Genomic DNA, 19902 nt, shown 5'->3' with positions numbered 1-19902 from the left:
CATGCAGCTCCTGTACACAGGGCTCGAAGCAAATAATAAAACAAAGCAAAAACAAAACAAACAAACAAACAAGAGAAAAAAAAAACTTTCCACCTTAGATAAGTAACTACATCAAAGCAAAAGAATCAAGAGGGTTTTTTTTTTTTTTTTGCTCTTTTCATTCTTGATTTATATATTTTTCTAATACTTTTTAAACATATTTTTAAACAAGGAAAATGAACTACACCTTTTTAAATCACTGTCATAACTATTCCACAGGTTAACTCCTCTAACAGAAACACATCTCTGCTTTATATTTGTCCTCATCTTGTTTTTTTTTTAAAGAAATCTGTTCCCCTTAAGTCATATTGACTTTCTCTGACTTTGAACAGCTTCTGAATACTGGGGCAAAGCAAGTTATTTTGTGCTTTATACATTATCTGTGCCATTTTATATTCAACTAAATCATAAAATTTCAGGGTATTCAGATTAATAAACAAAATGTTAGTTGGTTCTATATAGTTTGATTGATTTATAATTCTTATAGCTCTTTTTTGTAACTTGAAAATAGGAAGAGTGTTCGTTTTATATGCATTACCCCATATCTCCAGACAGTAAGTCATATATGGAAGCAACAGAGTACAATAGAGTGTGTATAATGATTTTTTGTTCAGGACATGCTTTGTTTTATAGAGAATAGCAATGGTTTTTGACATTTTTGTTTTCACATGGTTTATATGAGACTTCCAACTCAGCTTATCATCAATTATCACTCCAAGAAATTTATTTTCGTACACTCTTTCAATTTCAATTCCATTAACCCTTATTTTAGATACATTTTCTGTAAGTAAGTTGTGCATAATTTCTCGGTAATTTAACAGAAAAACAAAAAATATTTCCCAATCTTAGATTTTAAGTACATTGTACTTTTCAGGGCACAAGCAGGCTGGAGTTGCCTATCCATCTCCAAGGAGAAATGCACGATACTGTAAGTAATTTTAAGTATAGTGTAAGTAAACAACTGCAGTTGAATAACAGAAAATCAATCATGCACATTAACAGAGTGTACTACCTTGAAATATTTGTAGGAAAAATATAATCAAATTGCAATTTGAAATGATGTAATTGTATTTTTCCACATTGAAATAGAAGTTATATTTAATTCCAGGGGAATTAAGTCTTTAGTTGCAGGCCATATTATAAAGTGTTACTTTGACCATTTCCGTCTGATGTATTTTGTTAATACTGTATTTTTGCTGTTACTAATCTAGGAGACAGAGCTCTCCGTTTGAGCTGCTACAGAGTGCTACAAACAGAGTGACATATACAAACACCCACAGACACTGCCCTTAGTGGCAATGGCACAGCAAACTAAATTTTCAAAATTGTTGCAATGCATTGGAGCTGGTGCAGACATAAATGCAGCATTAAAGGGAAGCCTGGACTAACATTAATATAATTGACCTGTGTCTGAATCAGAGGAAAAGAAAAGCTCACACCTGGCTTATGTCTTAATCTTTTTACAAACACAGGATATGTGGCTTCTAGGGGTGCAACGATACTCGTATCGATATTGAACCGTTTGATACAGTGCTTTCGGTTCGGTACGCATATGTATGAACAATACAAAATACATTTTTAATTTATTTTATCAACTTTCCTTCTGACGATGCTGTCTGTGTTGAGCGCTCAGTGGATCTGCGCTCGACAGTGCAGCCTAGGCGGAGTAGTCGAACGCAGATTCACTGAGCGCAGGGTAAGCTAGCGAGACAGAAGTTAAGCTCTCCTTGCAACATGGCAAATTGAACCTCCCCCACCCTCATTCAGATCTGGCATTTGGAATTATTTTGGTTTTCATGTGACGTATGACCCTGAAGGTAAGCGTGTCATGGACTAAAGTAAAACAGTATGTTGGATGTGCCACGCAATGCTCAATTACATGGGTGGGAGCTAGTGTGTTAGCGCAGTTAGCTGTTAACGTGTTGGCCGTCCAGCCCCATGCACGGGTGATCTGCGGTAGCTCTTTAACAGAGATTTGCGTGTTGTGGCGTTAACTCATTTCAACGAGATTTACGCTGACAGCACTAGTGGGAACACAACAAATATGACTGCACATTTACACCGACATCATCCTAGTGCAAAGACAAGTGGAAGCAGACAAAAACAACAAACATGCATGCTACAAACTTTACCCGAGTCATTTAGTTAGACAGCCGTTAGCACATGATTCTCCTTATGGGGACCTGATATGTTTAATATGCTGCTGAGAATATAGCCCAGAAGAAGCGTATAGTATAGCTTTTATTTTGGAAAGAGACATTTCTCTGTAATAAACTCTCTTTTTCAAAGATGAGTGATTCCTCAATCAGATACAGGGCTCGCAAAATCGCCTGTCCAACATCCCGGGGCTAGCGATTTTTCCAGTCGGGCTACCAAAATCTATCTCTGCCCTGCCCGTTGGGCTATCATAGGAAGGAAAAATATATGTCAATGCTTTTGCATTCTTTCGGAAATGTAGCTGGGTAATTATGTCATTGGCATCGGTGAGCCACTGTCAATATGTGACATATTGAAATCGCATTTGAATTTGCGCTTGTTTTTTGCTTTCACTTTGCAATGTGCAACTGTGTATAGAGAGCGACAGCACCGATTGGTGAGTCATGATAATTTGCGCACCAATTCCTCTGACATCGTCTTATCAATCGTTAGCTTACTATGCAAACATGACAAGTGAAGTCTCCCGCAGCAAGCTTAAACATGTGAGAGGTTGATCACGCAGAGAATCACTGAGCGTTATGTGAGTGCGTGTGTAAAAGCAGCAGGTTATATATTGTAGAGGGTCAGGGCTGTTCGGGGTTCTGTTTGTACAGTTATGTTTTGTTTATGTTGCCATAGTGACGCCCTCTCGCTGCGACGGTGTGTCCTTCCGGGGTCAGAGGGCGCCCTGTGTGTTGTTGTTGTTGTTGTTGCTGTGCTGTTGCCGCGCTTAGCAGTTAGCTAGCGGCAGTGTTCTTCTGCAGATGTCAATAAACGGCTGTGCTCCCTGGCTAGCACACGGGAAACAAGACCAAACGATACCTCCGTCTCCTCCTTGTCTGAGCTCGCCACATTGGTGTCAGACGTGGGATGATGGTGGCACCCCATGTTCTGACCCGAGTGACTTTTCCCCCGCCTGTCGTGACCGGCCGGTGCGCCAAAAGAAGGCACCTGGACAATTGCAGGACTTTGTGTGGGGTAATGGGGTCGTCGGGGACGACTGACCCCTTAGGTGGGGGCTATGTAGCGGGTCAGGGCTGTTCGGGGTTCTGTTTGTACAGTTATGTTTTGTTTATGTTGCCATAGTGACGGGTGACGCCCTCTCGCTGCGACGGTGTGTCCTTCCGGTGTCAGAGGGCGCCCTGTGTGTTGTTGTTGTTGCTGTGCTGTTGCCACGCTTAGCAGTTAGCTAGCGGCAGTGTTCTTCTGCAGATGTCAATAAACGGCTGTGCTCCCTGGCTAGCTCACGGGACGCAAGACCAAACGACACCTCCGTCTCCTCCTTGTCTGAGCTCGCCACAATATTTTAGTTCTGCTGAGCCAAATAAGACAGGTCAGGGTGAAGAAGTGACAGCCAAAGAAAAGCTTACCACAAAACGGAAAAGTTATGACAAATCAGACTATAAGGCAAAAAGAAAGTGCAGCTTTATGGTTTCATGGACAAAAGAATTTCTGTGGCTGCAATATGACAAGCGAAATAACCAGGGCTGCTCATAAGTGGTCCGCAGGTGCGCATTCGCTGTCAAAATAAAAAACGCGCACAAGATAAGAAGTTGCAAGGCGTGTTTGCATACATAAGATTTTCAGGAGGACAGACATTTGTTTAGAACTCTTAAAGATGTCGAAGAAGCAAGCTCCTTTAAGCAATTACTGTGATGTTCCTCCACCTCCAAAGAAATGTCAGAAGGAGTCCAAACCACAAAAGAAGCACGTATTCTCGGAAAAGTAGTTGCAGGAGGTGAGCTGGCTTCAAACAAATGATGAACGCACAGAGATGTGGTGCGGAATGTGCCGTGAAAATTTAATAAATGACAAATTAAAAAGGCATGAACATTTTTTTTGTATCGAAAAAATATCAAACCGTGACACCAAAGTATCGAACCGAACCAAACCGTGAATTTTGTGTATTGTTGCACCCCTAGTGGCTTCATAAGTCTGTTTAAATAATGCTGTTATTTTATTCATTCATTTCATAGGTTAGTTGTTATTTAATGTTCCTCTCATCTTCATTGAGTTGGTTTGGAAAAAGCAACGTTTGCGTTATGAGATTGACCCTGTCGAGTGCACAAATTATAATGCAGGCAAACTTGAGTGCGTTCCAGGAAAAATTCTTGTTGCTGTTTAGGGCGTTCTCCAAAACAAGCTGACTTTGGTGAGTTGCAACTGAATACTTACGCAGTCTTGAAAGTGATAAGCAACTATCACTACTTCATAAGATGACCAGATTTCTCATCTGGACTTAAATCCAGTCAGATGTAGTCATAATCACAGGCAGGAGTATTTCCTCATACTCGGCTCTTTCTTTATTAAGAATAAATGTAATCTGACTTCTGATAATTTACTGAGTTCCCGTTAACGTGAATGAAGAAACGGAGCTTATTTGTCAGTGATCCAACAAAGATGACTCAAGCTAACAAAAGTTTTTATGTCACCATGTACTGTCATTGTTTCTTTGCCTTCAAGGTATCCAAAAGATACAGGGCTGTCTGACTTTGTGCTAGACATCTATGTTGTTTAAAAGTTGTGGCATCTGACACATCATGCTGCACGTCAGCCACAGAAAGCACAATCCATCACGGCATGCCTGGATCCATAAAAATGCAAACAGCCACGTGTTTGCATATTCAGACAAATATGGTAGTGGAGTGTTGCACACACCCTAATTCTCAGAGCAGGATGTTTGCTTATATCTTGCCTAGCCTACTTGAGCTGTGACCTGGTCAGCCAAACATAATATTTGCCATGTGGCAGTCAAAACAGGTTTGACTCTTCATTCGGGCTGTTCCATGCACATTGAGTTAACAGGTTTCAGGTGTAGTGAGGGCATGTCAACTGAAGAATGCAGTAATCAGTCATATTTCACTCCAGGCACGCTTGGGCTAAACCACAACCTACCGTCATCTTCCCTCTCCTCTACATTTCCTCTTTGCTTTGTCTGTGTCTCTTGAGCACATAGTGCGGGAAACGCTTAATGAATCAGACAAGCTGTTCACATGGACAATAATGAGCAGGTTTTGGTTGAGGGGAACCACAATTTCTGCTTTCCACTAAAGTGCTTGAGTTAGTGTTACAACAATAATGAATGGTACCATGGGGATCTCTGTTTAATATACTCTTATTAATAAGGCAGTACTGCACCAGACTTGCATACTGTACATTGGCAAATACAATCGCTATCTTGCTAAGATTTCCAGGAATACAAAGCTAAATCACTGTTTAGGAATTCCTCCTGACAGCCTAAATTAGATTATTCAGTGTAAACAATGAAAAAGAATATATGTAGCAATAAGCCACTTTAGAAGGCTTTGATGTATTCATGGATAATTTGCCATATCCCCCACCCCCTGCAGTGGCCCTCAGGACAACGTTTAACTGATATAAATCAGCTTTACTGCAACTGGTCAAATTTTCCTTATTCACATCACAGAGCTTTCAAGTGATCATCTATCAGCAAAACTAATCTATTTTCCTCTCAAAAGGGGCCCTTTTTCATTTCAATTCATGGATCCACTTAATTTGAGCACGACCTTTTTTTAATACAACACATATTATGTGGAACAGTTGTACCCTTGAGCAATGTACTTTACCTGCATTTCACTGGTTCAAAGCTGCGCTTTGCAAATGGGTTCCAGAATTTGTGAGTCACTTGGGATGAAAGCCTCTGCCAAGCCATGAAATAATAACACTAATATTTACATAAGGTCTCAATTGCTGCTAATTCTTTTATTCCCCATCACGTGTGACAATATGTGATTGACAATTCCTCACACTATTCTTTAGCTTTTGACAGACAGTAGAGTACAACCTTCGCCTGTAACCCCCTGCCACCCACCCACCATTGTAAAGTATAGTGTAATTAAGTCGCATTGGTAATTGGGGTGTGTCTTGACTAAGGCCTGGGTGGCAAGGGCATGATAAACTTCCTCTAAGGCCCTTATTTTCTAAAAACAGCTCTAATCATGGTGAGGATGTGGCCTTACGCACAGACTAACAGTGAAAGTACAGAGCACACAAGAGCTGAGGATGTGTTTAAGACAAGGATGAAAAATGCAATCAGGAAATACTGGAAGGAAGGCAACTGCAGAGAGCAAGTGGCCAGCTAATAATAGAGCTGATAACAGAGCAGTGTAACCCAAACAGTATGCAGACTAACTCCTCTAAATCTGGTCTTGCAGGAAAATGAGTTAATGATTTGCACGACTCTGGCAATCCCCATGAGCTGAAAATGCAGACGCAATGAAATATAACCAATATTTCATACATCTTAGGGGCCGACACCACCACTGCCACCACCCCCACCCCTGCTTTTAAATATGTAGCTTACAACAAGATTAGACGATTCGAATAACAGCTAATTCAGTTTTATATTGTAAAATGATCAAACACATTAAAGTTGTGTGATTTCAATGTGCGCAAATACATTTAGCATTTTGCTGTTTTCTAACCCCAGCAGTCTTCCAATGCAGCCTCCACTGAAAATCATCATTTGTTATTTTCTTGCGCTAGGCGAGATCAGGGGACTAACAGGAAGGCTTTGTGGTAAATCAAACCTCCTTTTTTTTGTATCAAAACAACCTTTTCTTCATTCTCAAAAACAATCTGCTAGGCTGCTCTATCTCCCAAGCTGTCCCCAGTAACAGATGCTTATTCTTAGCCTATCGAGAAGAAACGAGGGGATCAGGTGAAAGAAACCAGTTCTCCCAGATGTGTCAAATCAAAACAAGGGCCGTGTTTGTAATGGCAGGGGTCTGGTTCTCTTCTTATGTAGTCTTTTCTGAGCGATCCAGTCTCTTATTCAATCAGGAAACAAGCAAATTTGATGTGCAGCTATATAGTTAACGTTGCAGTAGACAATCTCACGGAGATGTAGCTGAAATGTGTTTATTTACATGCCATATTTCATCAAGTTGATTTGCAAGTACTGACCTGTCTGTTGAAAACAGTGGGGGTGGTAGGCTCCTTTAGTCGGATGGAAAAGATCTATCGACCCTCAAGGCAGCTGAGGTGCACTGGTAGATCTTTAGCTCCCTTTCTTGGCCAGTCTTTAGGCCTGAACACAAGGGACCTTTGTGTTTCTCTCTCCTTTCGCTGGCAGCTGTGGGCTAAGCACTCATCCATAGATCTACACATTTGCAATTTTGAAGAAGTAGAAGCAACACCCATCATTTTCCCTCTCTTCTTCCTTTTTTTCTTACCCTTAATTCTAGAAATGTTGGAACGGTGAGCATAAATGGGGGGGAAGTTAATTACTTTACTGTGTTTTTACTTCTGACACACTGCTTCTCCTTTCCAAGAACAAGGAAAAAGACAGAAGAATAGAAACAGTCAAGCAATGATGGACAGTGAGAGTTAATCAAATAATATGCTGAAATCCAATGGATTCACTTTACATTATATCTACAACGGATGTGAGTGGTTTTTACAATCCAGGGAAACTAAGATACATATTTTTGCTTACAGTGAGCAGAATTTGGTATTGATTTAGAGCATGTGGGCATTAACTTAAAGGCTTTTTAGGCTTAAGTGGAGGATGTATGGATGCCGTGGTATACTTTGTTTATATCTTCCCCCATATTTATACCGGACCGTGAAAGTACTTTGAACAAGTATGCCAAACCATTCCAGATGTTGTATTTGAAATCCTGTCATCTCTACTTAGTGTAAAAGTTCAGGGACTCCATTTAGAGTAAAAGCCCCCTTAAACAAGGCGGTTTTGCAGAGCATTTGGTGGGATCAGCAGTCTTTGATCCGCTCTTCCTCCTCCCTAGCTGTTGGCTCCCCTGACCTTTTTGCAAACCTGATGTGACGTTCATCTTTTTGGAGCGAAGACAATTTGACAAATAAGTGATGACCATCCACATTTTTAATTTAGGAGTATGATGAAAAATTAACCGTGGCCAACTCAAGACCTTCATTTTTAAACAGGTCCACCTGTCTTTCCTGCATTACCTTTTCCTCCCTCTTCACGAGACCTTCACCAGTCAGACATTTTGGGCCTGATCTGTATTGGACTTATGGAGAATTCCTCTGAGTAGACCGAGGATGAATCAGCCCTAACTGCAACGCACTTGATCTAAACAGAGTGACAAGCTGCAGTGTCATCTGTTATTAATTAATTCAATCAATGAAATCAAATAGAATGCTGTTTTAAATGGAAGATACACACTAAGGTGCATATCACATGGCTTCAGGAAGTATTGATACTTAAAGCCCAGGCATGCTGCAATAAAATGAGTCACTACCTGGCTTAAGACATTTTGGATCCAGTCTGACTCAAGCACTGCATTGAGTTTCTCAGTGGCAACAGGACCTCTAGTGAGCTCTATTCTCTGCCATCAATCTATTTCGCCTTGTCTCAGCTCTTCCTTTGCACCCCGCTTTTGCTCATCTTTTCCTCCAGTATCATTACCCCCACCCCGTCCCCTCCCCCTGCCCCATAACTAATCCTTAAAATGCCTCTCACATAAAATGTGGGTCTGGCATAAGGCTGCTAGGAACGGGGTGAGAGAGAGGAGATTGGAGGAAGATTCTCAAGTTGTAACAACCTCAGTGGCAAAAAGGATGCTCCGCAGACCCTGTTTCCTTTCCTCATTTGGGACTTATTCCATTATATTCCTTTGTCATCCCCTACTCAGCATAATAACTCCTGAAAGGTAGATAACTATTAATAGAGTTCGCACGGCACTGCAGTCATATGGATTGCCCCGCAGCGCTGTGACTAAGTAGAACTGATGTCTCCTGTGACAAGCGCTCATGTTGCTGTCATCCAGGACGTGCAGGCACTCTGCATACATTACTGACTGCTGGCTTCCCCCTCTCTGTCCCCCCTTTTTGGATGGCACCACAGCTGTCCCAAAGTGAATCCCAAATGAGAGGATCTGTCAGGGTTTGTTTGCTGCAGGCCTTGATTTGATGCTATTACTCTGCAGATGGAGAGGCTGGCTCGGTCTGCGGGAGCCGAGAGCTGCTGGTGGACACCGCTTGCCTCGGGCTTGGCCTGGTGGCACCGAAGCACATTTTGAACAAACAGAGCTGAAACTGATATGGAGAGTAAAACAGTTTTTAAGTCCCCCTAAAATAACAACCTCCTCTGATTCTACAACACACCCTCGTGTTTGTGTTCCATAGGCCAAATGACTAAATCTTTCTCTTATCTTTCTCTCATATTCCCCCTTCAGCCAGATGTTCCTCATTCATTTTTCTCAGACGCAGCTGCATGTGTAAATAATCCATGATTTCTCCTGTTGGACGAGTGGACTGGGGCGTATTGTGTGTCTGGTTAAGTAAGCAGTCTCTTCTTTTTGTACCCAGTGTGTGTGCTTGTTTTTTGACTTTAAAGCAACATTCTTAGCTTTTCATGGGTTCTGAGAGCAACAGACAGTCTGTGTCAAGACGATGAGGTCAATCTCAAGCCCTGACAGACCTTAAGCTGAAAGTGCTTTGCTACCTGTTCAAGGCAGATTTCCCACTGCCAGACCAGCGGAGGCTTGCCATATCACCCGTTTTTGTATAAGGCCCCCGGAGAATGTTTTTCTTCTCTGTGGCTACCATCAACTGCAACAACTGAGAGAAAGACTGACAGCCGACCCGCCGAGGAGGTGTGCAGGCAAGTCGACCAGAACAATAACAAAACTGGAGTCAGAGGCAGAAAGGGGGAGAGGACAGACCCTAATAATGGCCAGGCCGTGGCTTGACATGCTATGAAAAGTGACAGTGGACGAGTCATCCATTATTTATAGCAGTGCAGAGCTTGGTTATTTATTTTTTTTCAGCAGCATGAGCAGCAAGGGATCATGGCACAAAACAAGCAGCCAGTCGTGGCCTATTGATGTGATTGTCAGCAGACAGCGAGGCAAGTCCAGTGATGAGGGAACTGTGACTGCAGCCGTGGCCTCGTATGGACGGTGCGTCCAGGACGGGATTCACCTTGACTAATGCCGACTCTGTTTCCATCCCTCACGTTGTCATAGATACGTGGAGTCAGTGTCAACAGTAGGCTGCTCAAAACAATCCGGCTGCTTATGTTAAACTTGACATTTTAATTGCATAACGCAATGTTAAGTGCAGCATTAGAACATAAATGTATATGTTAGATTTTTATTGAGCTAAGTGCATTAATGCTTTGACAGCTTACGATGTATTCACTCCTCCGACCTACTGCGCAGCAACTCATTGTGGAATGGTCTCCAAATCATCGTGGGCTGTTGATAGGGCCAACAATCAACTGACACATTTATCAGTGAATGGCAGAATTGCTGATGTCAGTGTGAGACCGGAGTGACTAAATCTATGTGTATGGATTAGCAGATGTGTTCAATAGTTCTGTCCGGGCGACTGAATCACTATCGTTGTCTCAGCTATTTATCGGAGCTGAGCGGAGAGGAGTGTGCCTGGACTTGGCTTACGGCAGTAGAAATGAGGAGAGATGCCACGGACACCATCAGGGCTTTTCTGGCACACAAGAACGCGCCATGACATCAGGAACAGATGTTGCACATGGTGAGGCCCATCAAGGGACAACAACTCTGCATCAGTCTATGAATATTTTAGACAGCTTACTGCTGTACTTATCAGCGAAAACACACTCATGCCGGGCAAGGACCCAGCCGGTCTGATCTTAAATTCGGGCGATGCTGCAACGACTTTAGTGAAGAAGTGGGGGAAAAATGCACGATAGGTTGACGAAGTGCTGGCTTGCGAAAAGAGGACGAAGAAATTGTGCAAGCACGCATGAGATGGAAACAAAGCCCTCTTCATCCCGGGTCAAACAATGGCGATTCTGTCAAAGCTTTGCTGCTTATTTATCTAGTGTAATATCAGACCGTAGATCTTTTCAATATATGTGTAGATACTGAGGTCAACATCCACATTCCTGTAATCCACACCCTTTTCTAAGCACAGCATGGGCCAGAAGCCTCAACCTCTCCTTGACCCCTGAGGAAAAGAATCCCTCAACCTTATCCCCGGAGAGACTTTCATTACAGACAAAAACAGAATCCATGGGTGGCCAGAGTCATATTCTGATATTAGGGCAGAGGACATGGATTTGATATGAGCCTGGAAATAGTCCTGTAGACTTCAGAGTGAGCCCCGGGTTACATGTTGAGCTTTAATGGACCTCCTCCTGCTCATCAATCACGCGGAAGGAAAATGCTTAATTGCAGATTTCAGACCGATGCAGTAGCCTGACATCATCCTAGCGGAATGGGAGAGAGGAGACAGGTTTTGAATTGCTTGTGAGCCGTGCAGATGGATACCACTTCCTAGTAAAGGTAAATGTCCTCATGAATTATGAGCTTGTAGCGGCATTTAGAGTTATGGTTGACACAGATCAGCTCAACATTCAATATCACAATTACAGTAAGAGCTGGTGTAATGTTTCTCATATGGATAGTAGCATAAACCTTAGACCAGGAACTGAATCACTGCAATATGGACATACACCACAGTATATAGAGCAAGATGTTAATCGCTCTGTATTTCATGACTCATGTAGGGGAAAATGATTAGTTTGTGTTTGAACTTTTCATATTTTTATAGAAAACGTTTTTATAGCACCAGCGCAATATGTGTTTTCATTGAAAACCACGCAGAGTTTTTCCAGAAGAACAGAAGATTTTGAAGCAAAACACAACTCGCATTCCTCGGCTTTCAGCTCGAGCCGCTCAGAGTTCAGTTTTGATAGAGAAATGTCTTCTTTTCCTCTGGTAGCAATGATGAGGATGATTTTTATTCTCCTTAATATTCATTCGAGATAAACAAATGTTTTGTGTCAGTATGAATGCATTTTCCCCCCACTTGAGCGTTAGCCACTCTCCAGCCAGACAAAAGAGAACGCAAGGGATTGTAATTTTAAAGTGCAACTCCATTCGCCATGACTGACATCTCTCTCTCTCTTTTTTTTAATTGACCCCAGGTCAAATAGGGACTGGGATAATATTTTGTTAAATTATTCTCATTTCCCTGTGAATCACATTTCCATATATCTCCACTTCATGCCTTATTTATTACCTCCCTACAATTACCATGCAAACGATGTCTTAACTGTCACCCCTTTCTCCCTCTGAACAGTTTAGTAAATATCAAACCATATTTATTATTAATAAACCCACAGCTGAAAACCCCCTTTTTATTTATAAATTATTCACAGGCTCAAAAGCTCGGGGAGCAAGGGCGCCCTCCATTTGATGCCACGGAGGCCAATATAATTAAGACTATTGGCTCGAACTGATGCTGATGCAAGTATCATCTGTTTTGCCCTCATCTATCTGTCCATCTGTGCGAGCCATAGGAAATCATACATTTCAATCACAGCAGCATGCCTGGTGACAGACTTTGCACAATGGATGTTGATTTTATTATCACAGCACAACTGGTGGAGACACCCTGCTGTTTTACAGCTCACCCTAACCCTGCCTTCAGTCACTCCATGACGGTTTAACACATGCTCACTATGGCCCAGCAAACACACACTATGTGTTGTGTGTGTGTGTTATTGATGAATGATTTCCTTTGATTATCCTTCCTATACTCAACCTGATTTGCACACTGACACAAGTACAATAACCAAGTATCTGTGTGTGTGTGTGTGTGTGTGTGTGTGTGTGTGTGTGTGTGTGTGTGTGTGTGTGTGTGTGTGTGTGTGTGTGTGTGTGTGTGTGCTCATTTACCCATGTGCTCAGTCACTCTAACCTGGGTTGGCTTCCCAGCTGTGCAAGCTGTTTTTTCCATCAACATGTGTTTACTGGCAGGGGACCCTTATGTTTGCATTACAGGGAGGCAATAAACAGGAAGGCCAGCCCCAGGGTTTTAAAACTACTGTTTGGGGAGGGGGGCACCCTCATGAGGCGTGAGCCCTAATCACCGCGTGGTTCACTGTTTAATTAAATGCAATGCTAAATGTCAAAAAGAGAGATTCTTATTTTTGCTGTTGATGCTTTTTTATTTCATTATTTATTTTATTTGTTTATTTATTTAGGAACACATCAACACATGCTGAAGTCCTCTGTGTCCAAGTCTGCACACTTTGATGAATTTTTCACAGTGTTATGGTGCTTCAACCACCTGGATGTGCTAACAGGGCACATGTATTTATGTGTGTGTGTGTGTGTGTGCACACTCACACATGTGTGTGTCTCTAAAGGGTGGATGTGTTAACATTAAATTCATTCTTTGCATGTGTGAAAGACTGATTAACCAGATGACTCCGAGGCCAATTATTTTGGTTAATCAATAGATCCTTGAATAACTAATGAACAACATCAAAGAACAAGCCTACAAACAGCCACAGGCAAGTGATAGACTGCAGTGTTTTCATCTCTTTATAGAAGCCTTAGCGTTTGTTGAAATATGATAATGATTCTGTTCTCTTCTGTTCTCTTTGGTGCCCACTACATGACGCTGAACAATAACTAACTGAAAAAACTTCCATGAACTTATGCTACCTGACTAACTAAAAATCCAGTTATCATTGTAACTGAAATAATAGTGACACATGGCTGGGGTAAAAGTCATCAGTTGTGTGGGAGAAAGTGAGTACATAAAAGACAAAAGGCTCATCAACTAAACTAGTTTACTCTTCTGAAACAGCAGCTGATGGTTTCCGCTATTATTTCATCTGTGTTGGGGGTTTATGTGTCAAGTGATCATTATACAGATTGTCCAAACATCTTTAACTGATTCTTCATACCCATTCTCATTAACTTCTAAATATGTTTCATAATGGAAGGCAGGGATTGATTTGGGTGCTAAATTTGGCCCTTGTCTGACTAAAATAGGAGAGTTGCTGTGTAACTTCACTGAGAGGAAGGAAGATTTTGTGCATATTTAAAATGAAGCCAGTCTTTGGATTTTCCTTCTCACATTGAAATGTTGTCTGTGGCATATAAAGCATTACCATAGCTAATGAATAAATGACGAAGATACAGTTATTGTTTGAAGAAAAATTACATAAATTTGAGTTTAAATTCATTTACTGTAATTAACCACATTTTTTTGGAAAGTTGAGTTCACTTTCACCAGCCAGGGTCGATTACTGCTAGACCTGCTGAATTAAGAAAACCCATGAATAGATCCTGTCTGGCGAGGTGAAGTGGCCAAAAGATGTCAGAAAGCAACACATGATGGCCAGTGAATGATGGTGAGAGTCGTTATCCATAAATGGAGAAAACCTGGAATGGTGGTGAACCTTCCCAGGAGTGACCAACCTACACAAATTACTCAAAGAAGGCCACAACAGAATCTAGAACAACATTTACAGAACTGCAGGCCTCATCTGCCTCAGAGTTCATGATTCACCAATAAGAAAGAGACTGAGCAAAAATGGCATCCATGGGAGAGTCCAAGGAGAAAATCACTGCTGACCAAAAAAAGCATAAAGACTCATCTCGCATTTGCAAAACAACATCTTGATCATCCACAAGGCCTTTGGGGAAATATTGTGTGGACTGACGAGACAAAAACTGAACTTTTTGAAAGGTTTGAGTCCCGTTACATCTGGCATAAAATTAAGACAGCATTTCATAAATTTCATACCAACAGTCAAACATGGTGGTGGTAGTGTGATGGTCAGAGACTGCTGAACAACTTGTTATAATTGATGAAACCATAAATTCTGCTCTAAACCAGAAAACCCTGAAGCAGAATGTTTGGCCAGTTTGTACCCTAAGGCTTGAGTTATGGAGCAGGACAATGATCCAAAACACACCAGCAAGCTCACCTTTGAACGGCTCAACAAAACAAATGAAGGTTTTGGAGTGGCCTAGTCAAAGTCCAGACTTGCATCCAATGGAAATGATTTGGCATGACCTTAAACAGGCTGTTCATGCTTGAAAATCCTCCAACGGGCTGAATTAAAACAATTCTGCAAAGAAGAGTGGGCCAAAATTCCTCCACAGTGGTGTGAAAGACTCATTGCCAGCTTACACGAACACTTGATTGAGGTTCTTGTTGCCAAGTGTGGCAGCACCAGTTATTAGGCTTAGGGGGCAATTACATTTTCACACAGAGCCAGGTGGGTTTTAATATTTCTTTTGCTTATGTCATGTAAGCATCATGTTAAAACTGCAGTTTGAATTTGCTAAGATTTGCTTTGTCTAATATCAAAATTTCTTTAACGATCTGAAACATTCAAACGTGACAAATATACAACAACAAAAACACACACACACACACACACAAACTTTGAAATGAGGAAGGGGCAAGTGCTTTTGTGCTGTGTATGATTTGGAAAAAGAAACTAATGGCAACAGCAAGAATCTGCATTTTCCCCTACAGGACAGGGAGCACATTGCTTTTCCAGCATCCTATTCTGTGGATTCATATTATTCAAGCGTTTTTTCACCCAAAGCTGTTAGAGCAGTCATTTAACTGTGAATAAGTTTTTTAAATGCCCTCCTCGTGATGCCTGCTCAGCCAATCACAGTCCCTTAGGGGCGGGGGTCCCCCCCCCCCGCCAAGCATCTGAGGAAGAAGGGGCTCCTCAGGCTCAGCTTCTGCCAGATTTGGCTACCCAGTACCACCACCAGATGACTGTCAGTGCGCATTTCCAATTGGCAGGAGGGAGAGTAAACCGAGGAGACCGATCGGGGAAGAGTGTGTATGAGAGAGAGAGAGAAGCGGGAGTGAGTGTGTTATAGAGGGAACAGAGTGAGAGACTCCAGCGGAGGGGCGAGAGGTAACTTCACCGAGGTTATCACTGCGCACTGTCGAGGAGGAGTGATCGCTTTTTTTCGCGCAGCATGCTGAAGCAGGTTACAAAGTGGACTCTGGATGAACCTTCTGATTGAAACGCCCGATTCTCTAATGGACTGCTGGAGAGCACAGTGAGGCGAGAGCTGTGCCACAGTGGCAAGGAACGGAGACTGGGAAAGAAGCTGATGCAGAGGGGAAAGTTACCAACTGTGGAGATGTATTGCTAACTGCGAGTTTACTGACTGCTCGGACCATTCTGAGTCGTTTCTTTAAACTGGATGCTATTGTAGACGAATCTCCGGTGATCCCGAGACCGGTGCCGCGGTGGACCATAACCAGCTCAGTCGCATAGACGGAGCGAGACTCTTTCCATAGAATACAATCAGCGGCAAGAGCAACTAAAATGTCTTCGTTATACCTCATCTTTTGCGTGATGGTCACAGGTAAGATACTCTTTTGTTTGCTATCATTTAACCACCCGGGTCCTTATTAACGGGGAAGGATGGACCGCGCTCCGTGCTGGCGCGCTGCGTCAAGCCATTCAGTGCGCTGCTGTAGTAGTGTGGGCATCTGATCTGCTGCAATGCTACATTTCACTGCTGTTAATTGCCGGTAAATGTTTAATTAGTTCTGAAAGAGTGATTACATCAGGAGGTTTCTCTGTCTGCGAGCAGTCCTTGATGAGAAATGGCACTGCGTAAGTGAGATTTGCAGTGATTTTTGCCCCCCTGATCTTATTCAAACATCGGAAGCCTGAGCGAAGTGAGCTTTCTTGTTTTGAATGGAAAGGCTCCGAATCATTGTACGAGGGTGCACAGACGGAAAGTTTCACTTATTTGATTTCTTAAATCTGGGGACCGGTTGCGCCTGACCGCAGTGTTTCTCCACACGCGAGTGTCTTTTAAATAAGATGCTTTTTTGTTGTTGTTTTTTTTTTTTAACGAGGCTCGTCAAGAATGCGCATTTAAGCAGGTGATAACAGAACAATTAAAGCTGGGTATGAGACAGCTCATTGCAGCTCCCTGCATCTTTTTTTTGCCCTGAAGTTGGCCGGTGTTGCACACGCTGCATTCCCTTAAACAAAAAGAAAAAGAATGGGGAAAAACACAAAAGCCAGAGGGGGTTTCTGCTGAGCTGACAGGATTGCGTCTAAAGTTTCTTTTCCTTTCATGTGGTGCGTAAACGGGCAAAAACGGACACGGTGTATCTTCCAACGGGGACTGCACGGTCTCCCGAGGACACGCATTTGAGATGGTAAGAGTGAGAGCGGGGAAGAGGGGGAGGCAGCGAGAAAGCAAAGGGGCAGAGAATGAGGGAGACACAAACTAGAGAGGGAGAGCATTTGTTTTTCTTGAGACGGGCAGACATAATGCACCTGTTTCCCCCCCACCCTCTCTCTCCTACACAAACACCACCACCACCCCCTGTTGCTTTTTTATTGGCAGAACAGAGTTTATGAGTGATTATAACAAAGTCTGCTCATTGTGCCCCAGACCTTCCAGTATCGAGATTTCAAAATGCTTTAATTTTGAAGGAATTGTGAGGAGAAAGAATGTTTTTGATGCACGTCTTGTTTTGAAAATGCGACTTGTCAGCTTTTGTTTTCCCTCCACACTTCAACGTTGTAACTTATTATTAGTTATCCTGTAATAGAATTAACAGAACGATGCCGAAAACAGATGTGTTTTTAGGCTTAAATGCAATTATTACGAAACAAAAACAAACAAAAAAAAGCAAGCAGGCTTTCTGAACAGCTGCTACAATTTATTTGACTCGTTTTGTGCTGCTCTTGTTGTAGAAAAGACGCTTTCGGCAATTAACACTGAGCAACTGTTGACTTATCAGCATTTTTCAGCGTCGATAAACTAGAGCGCGGTATTAACACTTTGGGATGAGGAAAAATAATAATTAAATTTGAATGCAAGAGAATAGACAACAACCTCGCACTAAACACAGATGTTTTCCAGGGTGAGTGGAGGAAGAGGATCGTGGGGAGGCAGAAAAGATAGCATAATGAAATTGAAATCCTTTAGGCTTTATTGTATTTTCACCTCAGACAGACTTTCACCAAAAGCCCAAGCATGCCCAATGGCCATGTGTTGTGCGTACATCTTTACCTTCAGCGTGGTTTTGTCATCATTCAAGGCTCCGGGGAGGAATGTGAAACGAGTAAACCTCCACTCCCTGATAGACTAGCAACAGCTGGATGAAAAGGAGCAGTAGCCAGACAGTGGCATATTTTCCGGACCCCAACACGCACACACTCACTCTCCCCCCTTTCACACTCAAGCACACAAATAATGAAAATGGTAACAGCTGCCCTAATTAGAACCTAAGAGACCCTAGACCTCATTTATTGTGTCAGTCTTATAAAGAGTCACAGATGTTCAAAATTCTTTGCACTCATAAATGTATTTTGTGGTATCCAAATTTGGCTCCAACACATGGCCTCACTTTGAAATTTATGTATGGCATATTGCATACATTTTGTAAGTATGTAGTCTGTACTACAACACAGATAATTTACTTTCCCGGATAGTCCCCTGGGCTCCCACAGGAATTGGATTCCACACTGAATCAGTATTCCGAGTAATCTTCAGTGAGCTCTTCTTTGGAACCTTTTGCTTTGGGTCGCTTGCGTCTCATCGGGCCAAGTTCAAAGGCTGTGAGCTAAGATTACAAGTTTCTCTCCATTCCTCTTAAGTCGTGTCGCCACTCATGTTTCACTATAGTGTGGCAGTGTGAAAATTTTCCACCTTGCTTCTTCTCACAGCATTTTTTTTTTTTTTTTTTTTACTTTTTGCCCGGTCGCAGAATGTGTGACTGTGGAACACGGGGACAGGAGAGCGTATCTGCTTAATGGGCTGCAGGCAGATGGGAGACTTTCACCGACGGTTGAAAGCCTGTTCGCATTCATACCTCATACAGACACAAACATAGAAATAAACTCAAGCAGAGAAAGTGATAAATGCAGCCCCAGCTCCCTCCTCCCCGCATTACCAGCCTGGGTTTTCCCATTACCAGATTTGTCTTTAAAATATAGAGTACAACGATGCTTGAGGATGCAGTGACAACATGGCCTGGGAGGTTTTGTTTTAGGGAGCTGCGCATATTTTATGAACTGCTGTTTTGCTGCTCTTTGAATTCTTTCGGAGGGGAGTCAGACTGAAGACAAAGTTGGGGGTGGAAGATGGAAGGAGAGTCTTAAAGGAGGGGTAAGACTTGGATGTGTCACCAGTGTCTTGATGATTAAGCGGACAAGCAGCGGGTAAACACAGAAGAAGACCGCTGAGCATTGTTAACCTTTCCCTGTCTTGTTAGTCTTGTCTCTGTCGCACAAACACACACAGAAACAAACCAATGCGCTCTCTTTCTGCCTCCGTTTTACCTCCTCTCCTTGTATCATGCGCCTTTCTTTTCTTTTCCTCTGTGATAAAAAAGATCGGAGATAAAGTAAGAGAGACTAAGTGCCAGAAAGTTTGGGGGTAAGAACTGTAGCCAGCCAGGGAGGAATGTAAGATATGAGGTTCACCAAGTGCAGACACAGCAGAATCTGAATGCAGCTGACTCTTGAACAGAAGTGCCTTGCAAAATTTGTGAGACAAAGTCAGGGCAAAGATAGATAACATGTGGTCAACTCGACGTTCAGTCCGTGTTGCTCGTTTTTAACGCTGTATCTGAAATTTCTAGAAACTAAACACAAAACGAAAGATTCACATATGCTTTTTTTATATTTTAAACTTTATCCCAACATGTGCATTTTAAGAGTTTTGTCAAGATTACTGTAGGTGACTGGACTGGATGAATAGTTTTAGAGCAAGGCATCCAGTTTTTCTTTTTTACAAATGATGTGGTCATGCAAACACACACACGCACAGGCACACCCGAGCCGGCAGTAATGAATGTCCAAAATCTGCAAGAAAGACCTGTTATTTCCTTTCATCCTGAAGACCCGTCATGCACACGAGGCATTGT

At 42.4% G+C, this 19902-nt stretch overlaps 1 protein-coding gene across 4 annotated transcripts in view; it reads left to right on the top strand.

Annotated features, from left to right (window-relative positions):
- Window positions 1–15727: 15727 nt before the first annotated feature.
- The window catches only part of kirrel3l (kirre like nephrin family adhesion molecule 3, like), a 35116-nt gene continuing 30941 nt past the window's right edge, over window positions 15728–19902 (top strand). For 3 of the 4 annotated variants that reach the window (XM_080896612.1, XM_080896613.1, XM_080896611.1), the window contains exon 1: window positions 15728–16370. In XM_080896612.1, the coding sequence (XP_080752738.1) occupies window positions 16331–16370 (40 nt within the window). In that variant the 5' untranslated portion in view covers window positions 15728–16330. Of the gene's footprint in view, window positions 16371–17161; window positions 17182–19902 lie in introns of those variants that run through there. The other variant, XM_080896614.1, reaches the window with a different exon arrangement.

The sequence above is a fragment of the Rhamphochromis sp. 'chilingali' genome (genome assembly GCF_963969265.1).
Source record: "Rhamphochromis sp. 'chilingali' genome assembly, chromosome: 11".
Lineage (NCBI taxonomy): Eukaryota > Metazoa > Chordata > Actinopteri > Cichliformes > Cichlidae > Rhamphochromis > Rhamphochromis sp. 'chilingali'.
Note: the sequence above shows the minus strand (reverse complement) of the source record. Positions and strands in the feature narration are given on the sequence as shown.